The sequence below is a fragment of the Rhinatrema bivittatum genome, unplaced genomic scaffold, assembly GCF_901001135.1.
Source record: "Rhinatrema bivittatum unplaced genomic scaffold, aRhiBiv1.1, whole genome shotgun sequence".
Taxonomy (NCBI): Eukaryota; Metazoa; Chordata; class Amphibia; order Gymnophiona; family Rhinatrematidae; genus Rhinatrema; species Rhinatrema bivittatum.
In genome coordinates, this window is record NW_021820292.1 from 520,099 (window position 1) to 539,212 (window position 19,114).

At 48.8% G+C, this 19,114-nt stretch overlaps 1 protein-coding gene across 2 annotated transcripts in view; it reads right to left on the reverse strand.

Moving 5' to 3' along the window:
• Positions 1-19,114, reverse strand: part of LOC115081395 (testis-specific serine/threonine-protein kinase 5-like) — a 101,792-nt gene that overhangs the window by 48,780 nt on the left and 33,898 nt on the right. For both annotated transcript variants that reach the window (XM_029585848.1, XM_029585847.1), the window contains exon 3: positions 9,910-10,112. In XM_029585848.1, the coding sequence (XP_029441708.1) occupies positions 9,910-10,112 (203 nt within the window). The remainder of the gene's footprint in view (positions 1-9,909; positions 10,113-19,114) is intronic.

A 19,114-nucleotide genomic window follows, 5' to 3' on the forward strand; every position in this document is an offset into this window, starting at 1 on the left:
CCCGTTGCACAGTGTACCAAAATTTTGGGGGTGGCAGAATCCCCCACAAGCATGAGACCCGGGGGCTGCTGTGCCGGAGCCAGTGGTAAGAGGGAGCGCGCCTTGCTAGGGATGCACGAGGAAAGCTCCGCCCTGGGCACCGCGTAGACTTCCAGAAAATAACGCACCTGAACTCAACGCAGAGCAAGGAAGGGAGCCTGCAGAGGAGGAGGGAGGGGATGTGAGCCTGCAGAGGAGGAGGAGGAGGGGAGGGGATGTGAATCTGCAGAGGAGGAGGAGGAGGAGGGAGGGGATGTGAGTCTGCAGAGGAGGAGGAGGGAGGGGATGTGAGTCTACAGAGGAGAAGGAGAGAGGGGATGTGAGCCTGCAGAGGAGGAGGAGGAGGAGAGAGGGGATGTGAGTCTGCAGAGGAGGAGGAAGGAGCGGATGTGAGTCTGCAGAGGAGGAGGAGGAGGAGGGAGGGGATGTGAGCCTGCAGAGGAGGAGGAGGAGGAGGGAGGGGATGTGAGTCTGCAGAGGAGGAGGAAGGGGATCCCAAACCGAAAGGCCAGCTGAGCCTAAGGGGCCAATGAAAGGTGGGAATCAGGGACGGGAGGGTGAGCCAGGCCTGCAGAGTAGGGAAGGGAACGGAGAAGGAGAGTTCTCTGGGAAATGGGGAGCAGAGCAGGTTAAAGGGGATATAAGGAGTGGAGCTGGAAGAGGAGTAATTATTAAATCCCCTGAGTCCGCCCATGAAGGATGAGGAGAATTAAGAGCGCCGATAGGGGGCTGACCTGTAAGAAAGAGGAGGCGAAGGACTTTTGTTCTAGCCAAGGAGGCTTTTTCCACCGTAAAAGAGTCCTTCAATCTGACTCGGGAGTCCCGGAGAGGAGAGGGGCGTGACGTCACTTCCGCCCCCACCGAGACCCAGCCAATAAAAACAGGTCGGTAGCGGCGCGCAGTCGACGCCGCGCGTGCCGAAGGGGCGCGCGGCTTTGGCTGGAAAAACTGAGCCCAAAGTTTTGTTTCTTAATATAACTATCTGTCCTCTGAATCAAGCAGCCTCCAATGAGAGATTCCGCAAGAGAAGAAAGAAGTCAGTAAATGGAATTCTAATACTTTGTTGATTGTTTTACTTGCTGAATTATAATGCCGCATACAAAGAGAAAAGGGAAGGTTAGGGAGGGAACCTCGACCCCCCTTGTCAGATCTCCCCTGTTCAAACAAAGATCAAAGAGTTCTACCCTGCAGTGGGGACTACACCAGGAGAGTCAGCTGGGTTTCAGGATCGGGAGCAGAATCCTGAACCCCTTGATGAAATATCTTTGAGCCCAGGTGCTCCTGAGACCCCTTCACCCCCTCTCCATAATATAACGGCTGATACTACTGACCCTCTGAGACCAAAGATGTCACAGGAGGGAGAAGCGGTTGAGGAAGGAGCAGCCGCTATAAAGACTGGACAGCTTCAGGGCGAGAAGATTTTATCCGCCCTGAAGGAGTTTAACATCGGGACAATATCGGGAATTGGAATTCCAATTCCATTATCTATAGAAGGGGAAATGCCAACAGAAAGGGTTAATTGGGCTACTTTTTCTCAGAGATCTCCAGCATGCATACCTGAGATTAGATTGTTAAAAAAAAACCCCAGAAGTTGTCACTTTGGATGTATTATGGAATGCTGTTTCTGTTTTTGAAAAAACAACAATATCTTTAACTCAAGCTTTTCAAGGTTTTCAGGATCAGTCTTTAATAGTAAACCCAGTAGTATTATCCAACTCCATTAAGACACATAAGTTGGATAAACAAGCAGATCAAATGAAAGAGATACAAACAAGTTTGATTCAAGGGGAGAGTAGAACAGATAAAAGGATAGGGAATCTGGAGAATAAACTCAGGTATAATAATCTGAGGATGATATATTTTCCAAAATGTAAACTTGTTTCTCCACAAGAACAATTAAATAAATAATTAAGAGAAGTGCTGTCCTATTCCTCCACTAATATGCCTAATGTAATTAAAGTGTATTTTTTACCTGATATTTTGAAAAGTAGTGAAGGAATGGGAAATATTTAATATTTAATATCTACATGCTGCCTCTATGCCACCTCCCGGCAGGACTAGGTACCATACATTACATATATGCGGACGACATCCAGCTAATTTTACCAGTAGACGAAACAATTGAAAAAACGTTGAACCTAGCAATGTTGTACCTAGATATAATTAAACAACTGCTGTGCCAAATGGAACTGGTAATTAATATTGAAAAAACAGAATTCATACACCTTGAACGAAAAAAAAAACTGAATTAATCCAGAATCCCATCAAAATTAGAAACGATCAGATAGTGGAACTAACCGAAAAAACTCGAAACCTAGGAGTAATAACTGACAATGAAATCAACCTCAAACAACACATATCACTGAAAGTCAGAGAGGGGTACGCGAAACTAATGGTGCTTAGAAGGCTAAAATCACTACTGACCCGAGCGCACTTTCGAACTGTTCTTCAAGCACTTATTTTCGCTAGCACAGACTATTGTAACACACTCTTCCTTGGATTACCACAGTCAACACTAAGACCACTCCAAATCTTACAGAACTCTGCAGCCAGAATCCTAACTGGAAAAAGCAGAAGGGATCACATCACTCAAACACTCGCTGAATTACACTGGCTGCCAATCGAACAAAGAGTACAATTTAAAACACTTTGCACAATCCACAAGTTAATTAATGAAGAAAATACTGATTGGTTAAACACTGCATTAAGACTACATGTTCCCCAAAGAAATCTCAGATCAGCAGATAAAGCCTTACTGACCATACCCTCTGTAAAGACAACTAAACTGACACAAGTAAGGGAGAGAGCACTATCATTAGCCTGCCCTGTATTATGGAACTCAATGCCACCCGAAATAAGACTAATGAGCGATCAAAAACTCTTCAAAAAAAGCCTAAAAACATGGCTTTTCAAAAAAGCTTTTCAAAATGAGAATGGGGAATAGGTGGTACTAAGAAACTAGAAAAGGACTTATACGCACAAGCAAAAGTCACCAGATAACATATATACATTCCTTACCTTTATTTTTATCACACTTAAGTTTTAAATTAAGGAATTACAGTATATTGCATATATGGATAGCCCATAAAGGGAATTTCAGTACACGCTACATAGAGCTTATTTATTTATTTATTTATTTATAATTTTTATATACCGACATTCTTACATTAAAATGCAAATCATACCGGTTTACATAAAACAGAAAAAGCAGGAAAAAATATTTCCATAGCTTATAATATTTTGAATCATGTATCTGAACAACTTCAGCACCCTCTGGTTAAAGTAAAATCTATTTCAAATTTATTCATGTGCCTATTTGTAAACCGTTGTGATGGTATATCACTGAACGAGGGTAGAGAAAAGTTTTTAAATAAATAAATAAATAAAGTTATACCATCCCCTTTAGGAGATTCATCAGGCTTTTTAGAAACTGCTCAGGAAGAGCAGATAGAGAGAAGAGGTAACATTTACTACACCTATGGAAAGAGATACTGTGTTAAGAAACTTTCTTAAGAGTAGGAATAGGGGCACAAATACTGATCAGATTTCCACGTAAATGTACAATAACATTAGATAACGTACGGTATGTACTCCTGGAGCCTGAGCAATTAGAAAAAAATTGTTAACTTCTAGAGAGGAATCTACCTAGTTCCTGTTTGTGGATCCAGGATATATACTGATATCCCCACTACTTTCTATTTTATTTGTATAATATTGAATGTAAGTTAAGGTTTATTGGTACTTGTACACTGTTGTCTCAGCGTAGCCTTCACAGCGGTCAACATAGCAATAAAATACAATAAAAGAAAATGACAAACAATAATAATAATAATAAGAGATAAAATTTAACAAGTAAGAATTAAAGATCTAACTAGATAAATGAAGCTTGACCGACGTGCCCACAAATGCGCAGTAGAGAGCAGCTCTACTGCGCATGTGCGGGCGAGCACGTCAGTCTTAGGCAGCGTCAAAAAACATGGCGGCAGCGGTGGTAGCAGCGGGCAGCGGTAGCGGGCGGTAGCGGCGGCGGCGGTAGCGGCAGCGGTGGTGGGCGGTGGCGGTAGCGGTAGCGGGCGGCGGCGGTAGCGGGGGCGGGCGGCGGCGGCGGTAGCGGGCGGCAGTGGCGGCGGTAGCGGGCGGCGGTGGCGGGCGGCGGCGGTAGCGGCAGCGGGCAGCGGTAGCGAGGGAGGGAGGAGAGAGAGAGAGAGGGAGGGAGGGAGGGAGGGACGGACTAAGGGGGAGGGACGAAGAGAGAGAGTGGGAGGGAGTGACTGAGTGAGAGGGAGGGATTGAGTGAGGGGGAGTGACTGAGTGAGAGGGAGGGATTGAGTGAGGGGGAGGGACTGAGTGAGGGGGAGTGAGCGGGACTGAGGGAGAGGGAGGGAGGGAGTGGGTGGGACTGAGGGGGAGTGAATGGGACTGAGGGAGAGGGGGGGGGAGGGAGTGGGAGGGAGGGAGAGGGAGGGGGACTGAGTGTGAGTGAGAGGGAGAGAGGGGGAGGGAGTGAGTGAGACTGAGTGGGAGGGAGGGACTGAGTGAGAGGAGAGGGAGGCTGGGGAGGAGTGGGTGAGTGGGTGGGAGGGAGGTAGGGGAGAGAGAATGAGGGAGGTAGGGGAGAGAGAATGAGGGGGAGGTGAGAGACAGAGGGATGTAGCCCGTTTTAACGGGCTTAACGGCTTGTATCCTAATAAAATAATGTCAGAAGCCATAAATATTAAACCAGTTACTGCTCTGTTACTTTCCTAAGAGAATCTCTCAGATTTCATGGTAAATTAATAAGGTGATAGAATAAAATATATTTGGTGAGGTTGTTTAATTATATATTATAAGTAAGAAATGTTAAATGCTATCCCTTACGGTAAGGTGTTATCCTTATTTGTATTATGACGAAAAACGAATAAAGAGATAATTAAAAAGAGCGCTGATGGAGGAAGGGGGCAGGAGGTTAGGAGGATGAGAGAGAGTGATGGGGGGAGCTGGCGGTGGGTGGCACGCTCACTCTTCCCCGTGTCCACATTCCCCGCTCCCCTCTGGACATTTCCATGCAGGCCGCTCGGCCTCACTCACAGCCCCACTCTCTTCTTTATTTGCTGGTGGGGCTGTAAATTGTGTTTGAGCTCAGCCCCTCCCCCATTCGTATAATAAGAACGGGAGATTTCAATTCCCCCAGTACTGATTGGGTCGTCAGGACGCGCCAGAGGGATGAGAGGGGGCGCGGCTTTAGATCTAAACCTCAGTGGATCGCAGGACCCGGTGCCATCGAATTTAACCTGACCGCTGACGGGAGGGCGGCGCTACTGAGGCGGCCCTTAACTGTAAAAGGGGAAAACGCTGTAGACTGAGGAAATACGGTACAGAGAAACTGAAAGGAGCAGTTGCAAAGATTAAACGTTTGCATGTGATTGGGGCATAAAGTCTAGAGGACGTGAATGAAGAGTGGGTGGCTTGCGGGAACGACGGCTACTGCCTGGAGATAATACCCTTATTCAATAAACATACACACAGTTAATGCAACTACAACATTGCTCTAAGCTTCAACGGAAGGAGGAAACGTGGAAAAAAGGATTTGCAGTCACAAAAAAGCAGGGAGTAGCTTGCTTGTTATAGCAGTTACTACCCCAAACCAAATAAGCCTGATACTTCACTTTCAATGCATATCCAGCATAGCTCTCTGCTTCAACGGCAGGGGAGAAAGACTGATACATCACGCATATCCAGCATAGCTCTCTGCTTCAACGGCAGGGGAGAATAAAAACTGATACTTCACGCATATCCGGCATAGCTCTCTGCTTCAATGGCAGGGGAGAAGAAAAACTGATACTTCACGCATATCCAGCATTGCTCTCTGCTTCAACGGCAGGGGAGAAGAAAAACTGATACTTCACGCATATCCAGCATAGCTCTCTGCTTCAACGGCAGGGGAGAAAGACTGATACTTCACGCATATCCAGCATAGCTCTCTGCTTCAACGGCAGGGGAGAAAGACCAATACTTCACGCATATCCGGCATAGCTCTCTGCTTCAACGGCAGGAGAGAAAGACCGATACTTCACGCATATCCGGCATAGCTCTCTGCTTCAGCGGCAGGGGAGGAAGACCGATACTTCACGCATATCCGGCATAGCTCTCTGCTTCAACGGCAGGGGAGAAAGACAGATACTTCACGCATATCCAGCATAGCTCTCTGCTTCAACGGCAGGGGAGAAAGTCTGATACTTCATGCATATCCAGCATAGCTCTCTGCTTCAACGGCAGGGGAGAAAGTCTGATACTTCACACACATACAGCATAACTCTCTGCTTCAACGGCAGGGGGAATGAAGAAAAGTGGATCTATATACAGACAACAACCAATAAGGACTGAATTACATAGTCTGGGTAAACAAATAAGCATGGGTGTAGCTTGCTTATTGCGGCGGTTACTACCCCTAACTAATTAAGCTGGATATTTCACTTAGATGCAGTTACAGCACTGCTCTCTACATTAATGGTGGGGGTGGAAGGGAAATAGAACCAAAAGGTTACTAAGGGCCAAGAGAAACAGATAAGTATGAGAAAAAAAAAAGTGCGAAGCTTGCTGGGCAGACTGGATGGACCGTTTGGTCTTCTTCTGCCATCATTTCTATGTTTCTATGTAAGTGCAGCTCGTAGGGCCTCACTTTCACCTTATGCAGCCAGCACTTGCCTATGGCAGGAGCACCACCAATACCTGACACAGCCGATTGTGGCAAAGGATGCTGCCACAACGCCACTTCCCGACCTATCCTGACCTAGCCTTAGGTGCATGTGTGCCCCTGATGGCCTGACATTTTAAGGGCCTTTGCGGGAACTCATCCACAGCGTCCTGTGATGACATCATTGGCCTCCCTTGGAGGAGCCACCGATGCTTCAGCCATGGGTCTCCTGCCTAGCAGTGCGTCTTGTCTAGTGTTCCAATTCCTGTGTTCCTGATTCTCGTCGAGCCTTATCTTCTCCAGGCTTCCCTCGCCCTGCCTTGTCTTCTCCAGCCTCCTTCACCCATCCTCCCTTGTCTTGTCCATATTGTTCAGAGTCTTCTTTGTGTCTCTGTCTACCTGGAAAAGGTTTGAATGGATCTTGATATATTTGGGTTCAAGATGGGAGGTAGATCACATGTAATCTCATTGTATGCTGATGACATTCTGCTTTTTCTTATCTAACCCTAGGGACTCTGTCTCAGTATTGCTGTCATTGTTGGATACTTTTGGCATTGTTGCAGGTTAAAGTTAAATATCATTTCTGAGATTTTCCTTATTGGTACCTGCACACAGAATGAGATACCAAGGTTCTTCACTTCTTTTAAGAAGGCTACCTCCTACATTAAGTATTTGGGGATATGTGTTCCTCGTGCCATGGGAGATTTCGATAAACTTAATTACGCCCCTGTATTCAGTAAACTCCAACGAGGCCTGAGGGAGTGGACAGGACATTTCATTTCAAGGGCAGGTAGAATTAATGTTGCTAAAATGAACATGCTACCTTGCCTATTCTACCCTAAAAATCTGAACCCTTCATGCCATCATGTCTTAGCATCTGCAGTAAAAGAGTGCACCGTCAGGCCAAGGTTGCACCTTAGGGAAGACAGAGAGGAGGGAGATAATCCGCCTCCCCCCCCCCCCCCCAAGTCCCCAACACATTCTTGATCTTACAGTCCTCTCGGTGAATGGGAGGTTGAAGGGCAAGTCCCCTTATTGCCTACAGTGTTAGAACTATGAAAAGGGTGTTATCAAGCCTTTTAAGTGAGCTCTAATCTGATTTTGGGACCCCCAAACATTCTATCTCTTATTATGAGAAGTTACTGAAAGCGCTTGGCAGACTCTGAGAGGAGTGTGATGTACTGATCCTTCACTGGCGGAGGCCGTCGTTATGCAGGAGGTGAGCTCTTTAATATGTAAGGCAATCACCCAGACTCGATTAACGGCTGAGCCTTCTCTAGCTGTGCAGAGATTTAGGGCTGGACATTGATACAAGGGGTTGCAATGGGATCTGTAGGAATGTACACAAGACTTTCCTTTGTGCACATTGAGCAGAACGGATGGTGAAACTCTTCTTGCATAGTTATAGATGCCCTCTTCTCTTCCACAAACGTTCTCTCTTCTCATCTTTCTGTTGGAGGGGTTGTGGGCAGGTGGGCACATATCTACAGGTTTGGTGGGAATGCCCTCTTGTGTACTCTGCCTTGGCTGAGGGTGGTAGATTCGTGTGCCAGATACTTGACAGTGCAGTGGATCTGACATGCACTGTGTTTGCTGGGTTGGTGGGAAACCAGGTTTTAGGCAAATAAATGCTGAGCAAGTAATCTCTTTTAACTCATGTGGCTTGGTTTTCCATTGCTCGAATATTAGCGGGGGCAGGTTCATAATTATTTATAAGGCACTGGACTTAACTAATCGTTCTTAGCAAATAAATCTTAATTCCCAACACTCGGACTGGTACACAACCACAACTGGAGTACCACAAGGCTCCGCTTTATCTGCCATGCTCGTTAACATTTACCTCCTTCCGTTATGTCACATACTATCAGGTCTAAGCATATGACATACAACTACTTATCCCATGTACTTCCTCCTGGGCACATACCTTCTCCTTAATCACTATCTATTAGATGAATACAATAAAAACCTGGCTTTCACACAACACATTAAAATGTAATGATGCCGAAACAGAATTAATATATGTATCTACCATTCCAAACTCTTCATGTTCACCTCCGTCACATTTCACATAGAATTCACACTCCATTCCAGTCGTTACTCAAGCACGTAATTTAGGTGTTATCATAGACTCAACATTATCAATGACAGAGAATATATCAAACCTAACAAAAACTTAATTCTACAAACTCAACCTCTTAAAAAGACTTAAGCCTTTAGTATTCCAAGATGACTTCAGACTTGTCCTTCAAGCACTCATTCTTTCAGGATTAGATTACTGTAATTCACTATACAACGGCCTCCCAGAATCAACACTCTGTCCTCTCCAACTCATCCAAAATTCTGCCGGTCTGCTAACTGCTACTAGATTGAAAGATCATATATCCCCAGTACTGCTAACTCTTCATTGGCTACCCATTAAACAACGAATCCATTATAAAATCTTAACTCTAATATTCAACCTGATTTGCAAGCCATCAGCTATGTGGTTGTGTACAACTCTCCGTCTCTATCAACCTCTGCGTCACTTACGTTCCCTAGATAAAAACCTTCTTGAAGTTCCAACAGTGAAAGTTACGAGGCTGGAATTGACCAGAAAACGAGCGTTCTTGGTGGCAGGTCCTCTCCTGAGGAACTCTCAGAACCAAATTCAACCCAAAAGAATTCAAAAAGAAGTTAAAACCATATCTTTGCTGTATTGCTTTCAACCTAACCTACACAGATTTTATTTTATTTTATTTTTATTTATTTATTTATTTAACATTTTTCGATACCGACCTTCATGGTAATAACCATATCAAATCGGTTTACATAAAACAGGGAGGAACTTTAACAATAAATAATCATTTAACAGAAGGAGCAAAGTTACAAATCAACAAGGAGGATAAACTTGGAAGCATAGGTAGCTGGAAAAAAGAGTAGAAGGAGACAAATAGCTGAGAACATAATAACAATACAGGTTAGAATTTTATATATTTTGGCTGCTTAGGGGTTTCTAATTCCAGAGTTCGTGAATTGTGGCTAAGGGCCGTTAGTGTGCTTCAGAAGGTTGCCCCTGTCCCGTCCCCTGCCTTTCCTCCTCCCTTAGGCCTTCGTGTGGCTCTGCCACAGGCCTGGCCCCATGGGCCGGACACAGGACTGGCGCCACCGGACGCGCTGCTGCAGCCTGCGCCTGGTTTCCCGCCCCCGCCCCCTCTCACCTGTGCACGATCCCGTGGCTGTGGCAGTGCGCCACCGCGCTGACGATCTGGCGGAAGAGCCTGCGGGCCTCGCCCTCCTCCAGGCCGCAGCTCTGCCGGCGGTCGGACATGACGTTGATGTACTCCAGGAGGTCTCCCCGCGAGGCCAGCTCCAGCACCAGGTACGCGCGGCTCTCCGTCTGGAAGGACTCGTACAGCTGGATCTGGGGGCCCAGAGGGAAGACAAGCGTCAGAGTCAGGAAGGTGCAGGAGTCCCCGGGGAGAACTGGAAGACACGCGGAGTCCTCCCTCCCACCAAAAGAGTCCCACCCCATCACTGGAAACACTTCATAAATATGATAGCACGGAAGAAAAACCAGCCTGAGAAATTTCAGTGGCAAATATGCACACTCATCTTTTCTAACTGCCTCTAGGTGCTTGCTGGCCCAGAGACTGAGAACAGGGAGAAGCATGTATGCAGTTCTGCATGTATGTATGTGTGTGTAAATACATGCTACTATTCATATGTGTGTGTGGGTGTGCGCCCTTGCTGCTCTGGTTTTCATGCGTGCTTAGCGTGTCTGTATATGTATTATTAGCTATGGAAGAAATGTTCACTGCGGAATAGGAGCTGTGCATGTGCATGCTGATCACTATAAACTGTGCATGCACTCTTGGGTCGGAGCTTGCATGTGTGCGCATGCACTGCTGGCTAAGGGCTGTGTGTGTATGTGTGTGTGTGCGTGCATGCATGCACTGCTGGCTAAGGGCTGTGTGTGTGTGTGTGCGCGCGCATGTGCATGCACTGCTGGCTAAGGACTCTGTGTGTGTGTGTGTGTGTGTGTGTATGCATGCACTGCTGGCTAAGGACTGTGTGTGTGTGTGTATGCATGCACTGCTGGCTAAGGGCTGTGTGTGTGTGTGTGTGCATGTGCATGCACTGCTGGCTAAGGACTCTGTGTGTGTGTGTGTATGCATGCACTGCTGGCTAAGGGCTGTGTGTGTGTGTGTGTGTGTGCATGCACTGCTGGCTAAGGGCTGTATGTGTGTGTGTGTGTGTGTGTGTGTGTGTGCGCGCGCGCATGTGCATGCACTGCTGGCTAAGGACTCTGTGTGTGTGTGTGTGTGTATGCATGCACTGCTGGCTAAGGACTGTGTGTGTGTATGCATGCACTGCTGGCTAAGGGCTGTGTGTGTGTGTGTGTGTGCATGTGCATGCACTGCTGGCTAAGGACTGTGTGTGTGTGTGTGTGTGTGTATGCATGCACTGCTGGCTAAGGGCTGTGTGTGTGTGTGTGCATGTGCATGCACTGCTGGCTAAGGACTGTGTGTGTGTGTGTGTGTGTGTGTATGCATGCACTGCTGGCTAAGGGCTGTGTGTGTGTGTGTGTGTGTGCGCGCGCATGTGCATGCACTGCTGGCTAAGGACTCTGTGTGTGTGTGTGTGTATGCATGCACTGCTGGCTAAGGACTGTGTGTGTGTATGCATGCACTGCTGGCTAAGGGCTGTGTGTGTGTGTGTGTGTGTGTGTGCATGTGCATGCACTGCTGGCTAAGGACTGTGTGTGTGTGTGTGTGTGTGTATGCATGCACTGCTGGCTAAGGGCTGTGTGTGTGTGTGTGCATGTGCATGCACTGCTGGCTAAGGACTGTGTGTGTGTGTGTATGCATGCACTGCTGGCTAAGGGCTGTGTGTGTGTGTGTGTGTGTGCATGCACTGCTGGCTAAGGGCTGTATGTGTGTGTGCTAGGTATGAGCTCAGTGTCTCTGTGTATGTGTGCATGCACTGCTAGCTAAGGGCTGTGTGTGTGTGTGTGTGTGTGTGTGCGCGTGCGCTGCTGGCTAAGGGCTGTGTGTGTGTGTGTGTGTACATGCACTGCTGGCTAAGAGCTGTGTGTGTGTGCGCATGTGTGTGTGTGTGTGTATGCATGCACTGCTGGCTAAGGGCTGTGTGTGTGTGTGTGTGCATGCACTGCTGGCTAAGGGCTGTATGTGTGTGTGCTAGGTATGAGCTCAGTGTCTCTGTGTATGTGTGCATGCACTGCTAGCTAAGGGCTGTGTGTGTGTGTGTGTGTGCGCGTGCGCTGCTGGCTAAGGGCTGTGTGTGTGTTTGTGTGTGCGTGCATGCACTGCTGGCTAAGGGCTGTGTGTGTGTGTGTGTGTGCATGCACTGATGGCTAAGGGCTGTGTGTGTGTGTGTGTGCGTGTGTGTGTGTGTGCGTGCATGCACTGCTGGCTAAGGACTCTGTGTGTGTGTGTGTGCATGCATGCACTGCTGGCTAAGGGCTGTGTGTGTGTGTGTATGCACTGCTGGCTAAGGGCTGTGTGAGTGTGTGTGTGTATGCATGAACTGCTGGCTAAGGGCTCTGTGTGTGTGTGTGTGTGTATGCACTGCTGGCTAAGGGCTATGTGTGTGTGCATGTGTATGCATGCACTGCTGGCTAAGGGCTGTGTGTGTGCTGTGAGTGTGTGTGCATGCACTGCTGGCTAAGGGCTGTGTGTGTGCTGTGTGTGTGTGTGTGCATGCACTGCTGGCTAAGGGCTGTGTGTGTGTGTGCGTGTGTGTGTGTGTGCGTGCATGCACTGCTGGCTAAGGACTGTGTGTGTGTGTGTGTATGCATGCACTGCTGGCTAAGGGCTGTGTGTGTGCTGTGAGTGTGTGTGCATGCACTGCTGGCTAAGGGCTGTGTGTGTGCTGTGTGTGTGTGTGTGCATGCACTGCTGGCTAAGGGCTGTGTGTGTGTGTGCGTGTGTGTGTGTGTGCGTGCATGCACTGCTGGCTAAGGACTGTGTGTGTGTGTGTGTATGCATGCACTGCTGGCTAAGGGCTGTGTGTGTGTGTGTGTGTGCATGCACTGCTGGCTAAGGGCTGTATGTGTGTGTGCTAGGTATGAGCTCAGTGTCTCTGTGTATGTGTGCATGCACTGCTAGCTAAGGGCTGTGTGTGTGTGTGTGTGTGCGCGTGCGCTGCTGGCTAAGGGCTGTGTGTGTGTGTGTGTGTACATGCACTGCTGGCTAAGAGCTGTGTGTGTGTGCGCATGTGTGTGTGTGTGTGTGTGCATGCACTGCTGGCTAAGGGCTGTATGTGTGTGTGCTAGGTATGAGCTCAGTGTCTCTGTGTATGTGTGCATGCACTGCTGGCTAAGGGCTGTGTGTGTGTGTGTGTGTGTGTGTGCGCGTGCGCTGCTGGCTAAGGGCTGTGTGTGTGTTTGTGTGTGCGTGCATGCACTGCTGGCTAAGGGCTGTGTGTGTGTGTGTGTGCATGCACTGATGGCTAAGGGCTGTGTGTGTGTGTGCGTGTGTGTGTGTGTGCGTGCATGCACTGCTGGCTAAGGACTGTGTGTGTGTGTGTGTGCATGCATGCACTGCTGGCTAAGGGCTGTGTGTGTGTGTATGCACTGCTGGCTAAGGGCTGTGTGAGTGTGTGTGTGTATGCATGAACTGCTGGCTAAGGGCTGTGTGTGTGTGTGTATGCACTGCTGGCTAAGGGCTATGTGTGTGTGCATGTGTATGCATGCACTGCTGGCTAAGGGCTGTGTGTGTGTGTGTGTGTGTGTGTACATGCACTGCTGGCTAAGAGCTGTGTGTGTGTGCGCATGTGTGTGTGAGTGTGTGTGCATGCACTGCTGGCTAAGGGCTGTGTGTGTGCTGTGTGTGTGTGCATGCACTGCTGGCTAAGGGCTGTGTGTGTGTGCGTGTGTGTGTGTGTATGCATGAACTGCTGGCTAAGGGCTGTGTGTGTGTGTGTGTGTGTGTATGCACTGCTGGCTAAGGGCTATGTGTGTGTGCATGTGTATGCATGCACTGCTGGCTAAGGGCTATGTGTGTGTGAGTGTGTGTGCATGCACTGCTGGCTAAGGGCTGTGTGTGTGCTGTGTGTGTGTGTGCATGCACTGCTGGCTAAGGGCTGTGTGTGTGTGTGTGTGTGTGTGTGTGTGCGTGCATGCACTGCTGGCTCCCTCCCCTCAAAATCGCCCTCTACAAATCAAGTCACCTACAAATTATGCTACTGTAGTCCCCCACCTGGTACCCTAGAGCATAACCCATCACCACTTATTGAAGCCATAACGAATAATATCAATAGGAACATCCCAGCAATAATTCTAGGAGACAAAATCCCCCCTTCCACCCCATGCCAGCTCATATTGGTCACCTTGACTGCCATTGGTGTCAAACAAATAATAAATTCTTGAACCCAAAGATCAGGCCACACTCTGGATCTCATATTCATAAATGACAAAGTTGAGCTTAAAGAACCACCTTCAGCCACAGATATTCCTTGGCCAGATCATAAACTTATACAAACTAAACTTTATCTAAACCCAGTCTATTTTGAACACCACCATCAAGTCAAATGCTTCGAACTCAATAAACCCTGCTCCAGTGATGATTTAATTGAAATATTACCTAAAAATTTAAAACTTTTAAATAAATCTGACATCAACTCTGCTGAGAACTCATGGCTCACTCTGAAATAGCTAAGGATAAATGTCCAATCATTCAGGAAATAATTAATCCAGCCTCCAAACGCGTCTCTTCCAGCCGCACAAGGCCGCACCTCCTACCTACCTCGACCGCCCCACTGATGACATCACTCGGAGGCGCCCTGCCTAGAAGCCTTTAAAGTAAAGCCACGACCCTAGGCGTCGCGCGCCTAAGGAACACGACCAAGGAGCAAGCCCCTTGGCGCACCCCTTAGCGTCGCTCCTTTGACATCTCAGATTTTGGATTTTAACGCTTTACCTACTTGCTCTACCTACTCTTCCCTCTTTACAACTCCCATTCATCCCCCTGCTTTGTCCCATCCCTTCTATCAATACTTAGATCCACATCTCACTCACCCTCCTAGCACCCATTAAAACATGCTCAGATGCCCAATTCCCATTCTCAGACACCACCTCTACAAAGCCTTCACTCACCCACTCACTCACCAAGGTTATCAAGCCAGGCAACTGCTACCAATCATGCTCACCCCTCTCACTCAACTCATAGGCTTTGCAGCCTTCACTCTATCTATCTATCTATTTATTTATTTAAAATTTTTGTATACCGACATTCGTTAGGAAAACATCACATCGGTTTCCATGTAACATAAAGTGGCCAACGGGGCTTTACAATGAAACTGATGAGAGAACTGGGTAGAGGGGAAGAGGGAGGAAAACAAAGGTAATACTGTACAAATTGATAAGCGTAATAAAATGGTTTATTACTCTACTCCTCTTCAACTCACAATCTCTAGTCAAAAAAACCCCTCCTCTACGATCTGCTCCTAGATGAAAAAGCCGACATTTGGGCTATCACTGAGACCTGGCTTAAGGACACTGACTCAGTTTTACTCAATCAACTTCCTCTCACATCTATGATATTTACTCTATTCCTAGACCCAAAAAAAGGGGCGGAGGTCTACTTCTCGCCGCTAAAAAGGCCTGAAACTAACAACCCATACTATATAGATATAGTATACTTGGATTTTCAGAAGGTGTTTGACAAAGTTCCTCATGAGAGGCTTCTAGGAAAAGTAAAACGTCATGGGATAGGAGGCGATGTCCTTTTGTAGATTGCAAACTGGCTAAAAGACAGGAAACAGAGAGTAGGATTAAATGGGCAATTTTCTCAGTGGAAGGGAGTGGACAGTGGAGTGCCTCAGGGATCTGTATTGGGACCCTTACTTTTCAATATATTTATAAATGATCTGGAAAGGAATACGACGAGTGAGATTATCAAATTTGCGGATGATACAAAATTATTCAGAGTAGTTAAATCACAAGCAGACTGTGATACATTACAGGAGGACCTTGCAAGACTGGAAGATTGGGCATCCAAATGGCAGATGAAATTTAATGTGGACAAGTGCAAGGTGATGCATATAGGGAAAAATAACCCTTGCTGTAGTTACACAATATTAGATTCCATATTAGGAGCTTCCACCCAAGAAAGAGATCTAGGCATCATAGTGGATATGGATAACACATTGAAATTGTCGGTTCAGTGTGCTGCGGCAGTCAAAAAAGCAAACAGAATGTTGGGAATTATTAGAAAGGGAATGGTGAATAAAACGGAAAATGTCATAATGCTTCTGTATTGCTCCATGGTGAGACCGCACCTTGAATACTGTGTACAATTCTGGTCGCCGCATCTCAAAAAAGATATAATTGCGATGGAGAAGGTACAGAGAAGGGCTACCAAAATGATAAGGGGAATGGAACAGCTCCCCTATGAGGAAAGACTAAAGAGGTTAGGACTTTTCAGCTTGGAGAAGAGACGACTGAGGGGGGGATATGATAGAGGTGTTTAAAATCATGAGAGGTCTAGAACGTGTAGATGTGACTCGGTTATTTACACTTTCGAATAATAGAAGGACTAGGGGGCATTCCAAGAAGTTAGCAAGTAGCACATTTAAAACTAATCGGGGAAAGTTCTTTTTCACTCAACGCACAATTAAACTCTGGAATTTGTTGCCAGAGGATGTGGTTAGTACAGTTAGTATAGCTGTGTTTAAAAAAGGATTGCATAAGTTCTTGGAGGAGAAGTCCATTACCTGCTATTGGGGGCGGATTTTCAGAGCCCTGCTCGCGTAAATCCGCCCAAAACCGGGCGGATTTACGCGAGCAGGGCCCTGCGCGCCGGTGAGCCTATTTTACATAGGCTCACCGGCGCGCGCAGAACCCCGGGACTCGCATAAGTCCCGGGGTTTTTCGGAGTGGGCGTGTCGGGAGGCGTGTCGGGGGGGCGGGGCCGGAGCGCGCGGCGTTGCGGGGGCGTGTCGGCAGCGTTTTGGGGGCGGGTACGGGGGCGTGGCTACGGCCAGGGGGCGTGGCCGCGCCCTCCGTACCCGCCCCCAGGTCGCGGCCCGGCGCGCAGGAGGCCCGCTGGCGCGCGGGGATTTACGCCTCCCTCCGGGAGGCGTAAATCCCCCGACAAAGGTAGGATGGGGGTTTAGACAGGGCCGGGCGGGTGGGTTAGGTAGGGGAAGGGAGGGGAAGGTGAGGGGAGGGCAAAGGAAAGTTCCCTTCTAGGCCGCTCCGATTTCGGAGCGGCCTAGGAGGGAACGGGGGTAGGCTGCGCGGCTCGGCGCGCGCAGGCTATACGAAATCGATAGCCTTGCGCGCGTCGATCCAGGATTTTAGCCGATACGCGCGACTACGCGCGTATCTACTAAAATCCAGCGTACTTTTGTTTGCGCCTGGAGCGCAAACAAAAGTAGGCTATTCGCGCTCGTCTGAAAATCTACCCCATTATGTTCACTTAGGGGCGGATTTTCAGAGCCCTGCTCGCGTAAATCCGCCCAAAACCGGGCGGATTTACGCGAGCAGGGCCCTGCGCGCCGGGAAGCCTATTTTACATAGGCCTCCCGGCGCGCGCAGAGCCCCGGGACTCGCGTAAGGTCCCGGGGTTCTCGGAGGGGGGCGTGTCGGGGGGCGGGCCCGGTCGTCGCGGCGTTCCGGGGGGCGTGTCGGCAGCGTTTTGGGGGCGGGTACGGGGGCGTGGCTACGGCCCGGGGGCGTGGCCGCGCCCTCCGTACCCGCCCCCAGGTCGCGGCCCGGCGCGCAGCAGGCCCGCTGGCGCGCGGGGATTTACGTCTCCCTCCGGGAGGCGTAAATCCCCCGACAAAGGTAAGGGGGGGGTGTAGACAGGGCCGGGTGGGTGGGTTAGGTAGGGGAAGGGAGGGTATGGTGAGGGGAGGGGAGGGCAAAGGAAAGTTCCCTCCGAGGCCGCTCCGATTTCGGAGCGGCCTTGGAGGGAACGGGGGAGGCAGCGCGGCTCGGCGCGCGCAGGCTATACAAAATCGATAGCCTTGCGCGCGCCGATCCAGGATTTTAGTGGATACGCGCGGCTCCGCGCGTATCTACTAAAATCCAGCGTACTTTTGCTTGAGTCTGATGCGCAAGCAAAAGTAGGCTGATCGCGCTTCTTTTAAAATCTAACCCCTTAGAGAATAGCCACTGCCATTAGCAATGGTAACATGGAATAGACTTAGTTTTTGGGTACTTGCCAGGTTCTTATGGCCTGGATTGGCCACTGTTGGAAACAGGATGCTGGGCTTGATGGACCCTTGGTCTGACCCAGTATGGCATTTTCTTATGTTCTTATGTCTTCCAGCTCCCTTGGTCATCACCTCTTCCAGAACGTGTGACACACACCACAGTTCCCGTCCAGTTGTGAGTTGAATTCCTTCATTGGGAGCGGATGCCATTCCATGTTTTGGAGTATTCCAGACGTCCTGTCGTCCTGGGCCTTCCCTGGCTTCAGGAACACACTCCTCAGTTCAACTGGAAAACCTTGCAGCTATCTTGCTGGGGGCCGAATTGTCACGCAATTGCCTCCAATCAGTGATTCCAGTTTCATGCTCCATCGCCTCCACCAGTCTTCAGGGCCTGCCGGCCTCCTATGCCTCATACGCGGATGTCTTCTCAAAGCAAAAGGCTGAGATACTTCCACTTCATCGATCATTCGATTGTGCCATCAACCTCCTCCCTGGCACTGAGCCTCCTCGGGGGCGCACCTATGCCCTCTTGCCTGCGGAGACGCAGGCCATGACAGAATACATCAAAGAGAACCTGGAGAGGGGCTTTATTCGGAAGTCTACGTGTCCAGCGGGGGCTGGGTTCTTCTTCATTGGAAAGAAGGACAGAAGCCTGCGCCCTTGCATAGACTACCGGGGCCTGAATGCTATAACTGTCAAGGGCCATTACCCCTTGCCCCTCATCTCCGAGCTCTTCGATCGGCTGCAAGGTGTGAGGATCTTCTCCAAGTTGGTTCTCCGAGGGGCCTACAACCTGATCCGCATCAAGGAGGGTGATGAATGGAAGACGGCCTTCAACCCCCGAGACGGCCACTATGAGTATTTAGTGATGACGTTTGGACTCTGTAATGCTCCAACGGTGTTTCAGAACACCATGAACAAGATACTCCGCGATCTCTTGTATCAGTGCGTGGTCGTGTACCTGGACGACATTTTGATATTCTTGGACACTCTGACCATGCACCATCAGCACGTCGTCCAAGTATTGCAACGCCTCAGAGAACATAAACTGTATGCGAAACTTGAAAACTGCCTTTTTGAGCAGGAGTCCCTTCCTTTCCTGGGGTACATCGTCTCCAGTGAGGGATTCCGTATGGACCCCCAGAAGCTGAAAGCCATTCTGGAATGGCCGCAGCTGTCCGGACTGAAGGTACTCCAACAGTTTTTGGGTTTTGCCAACTATTACCGATCTTTTATACCTCA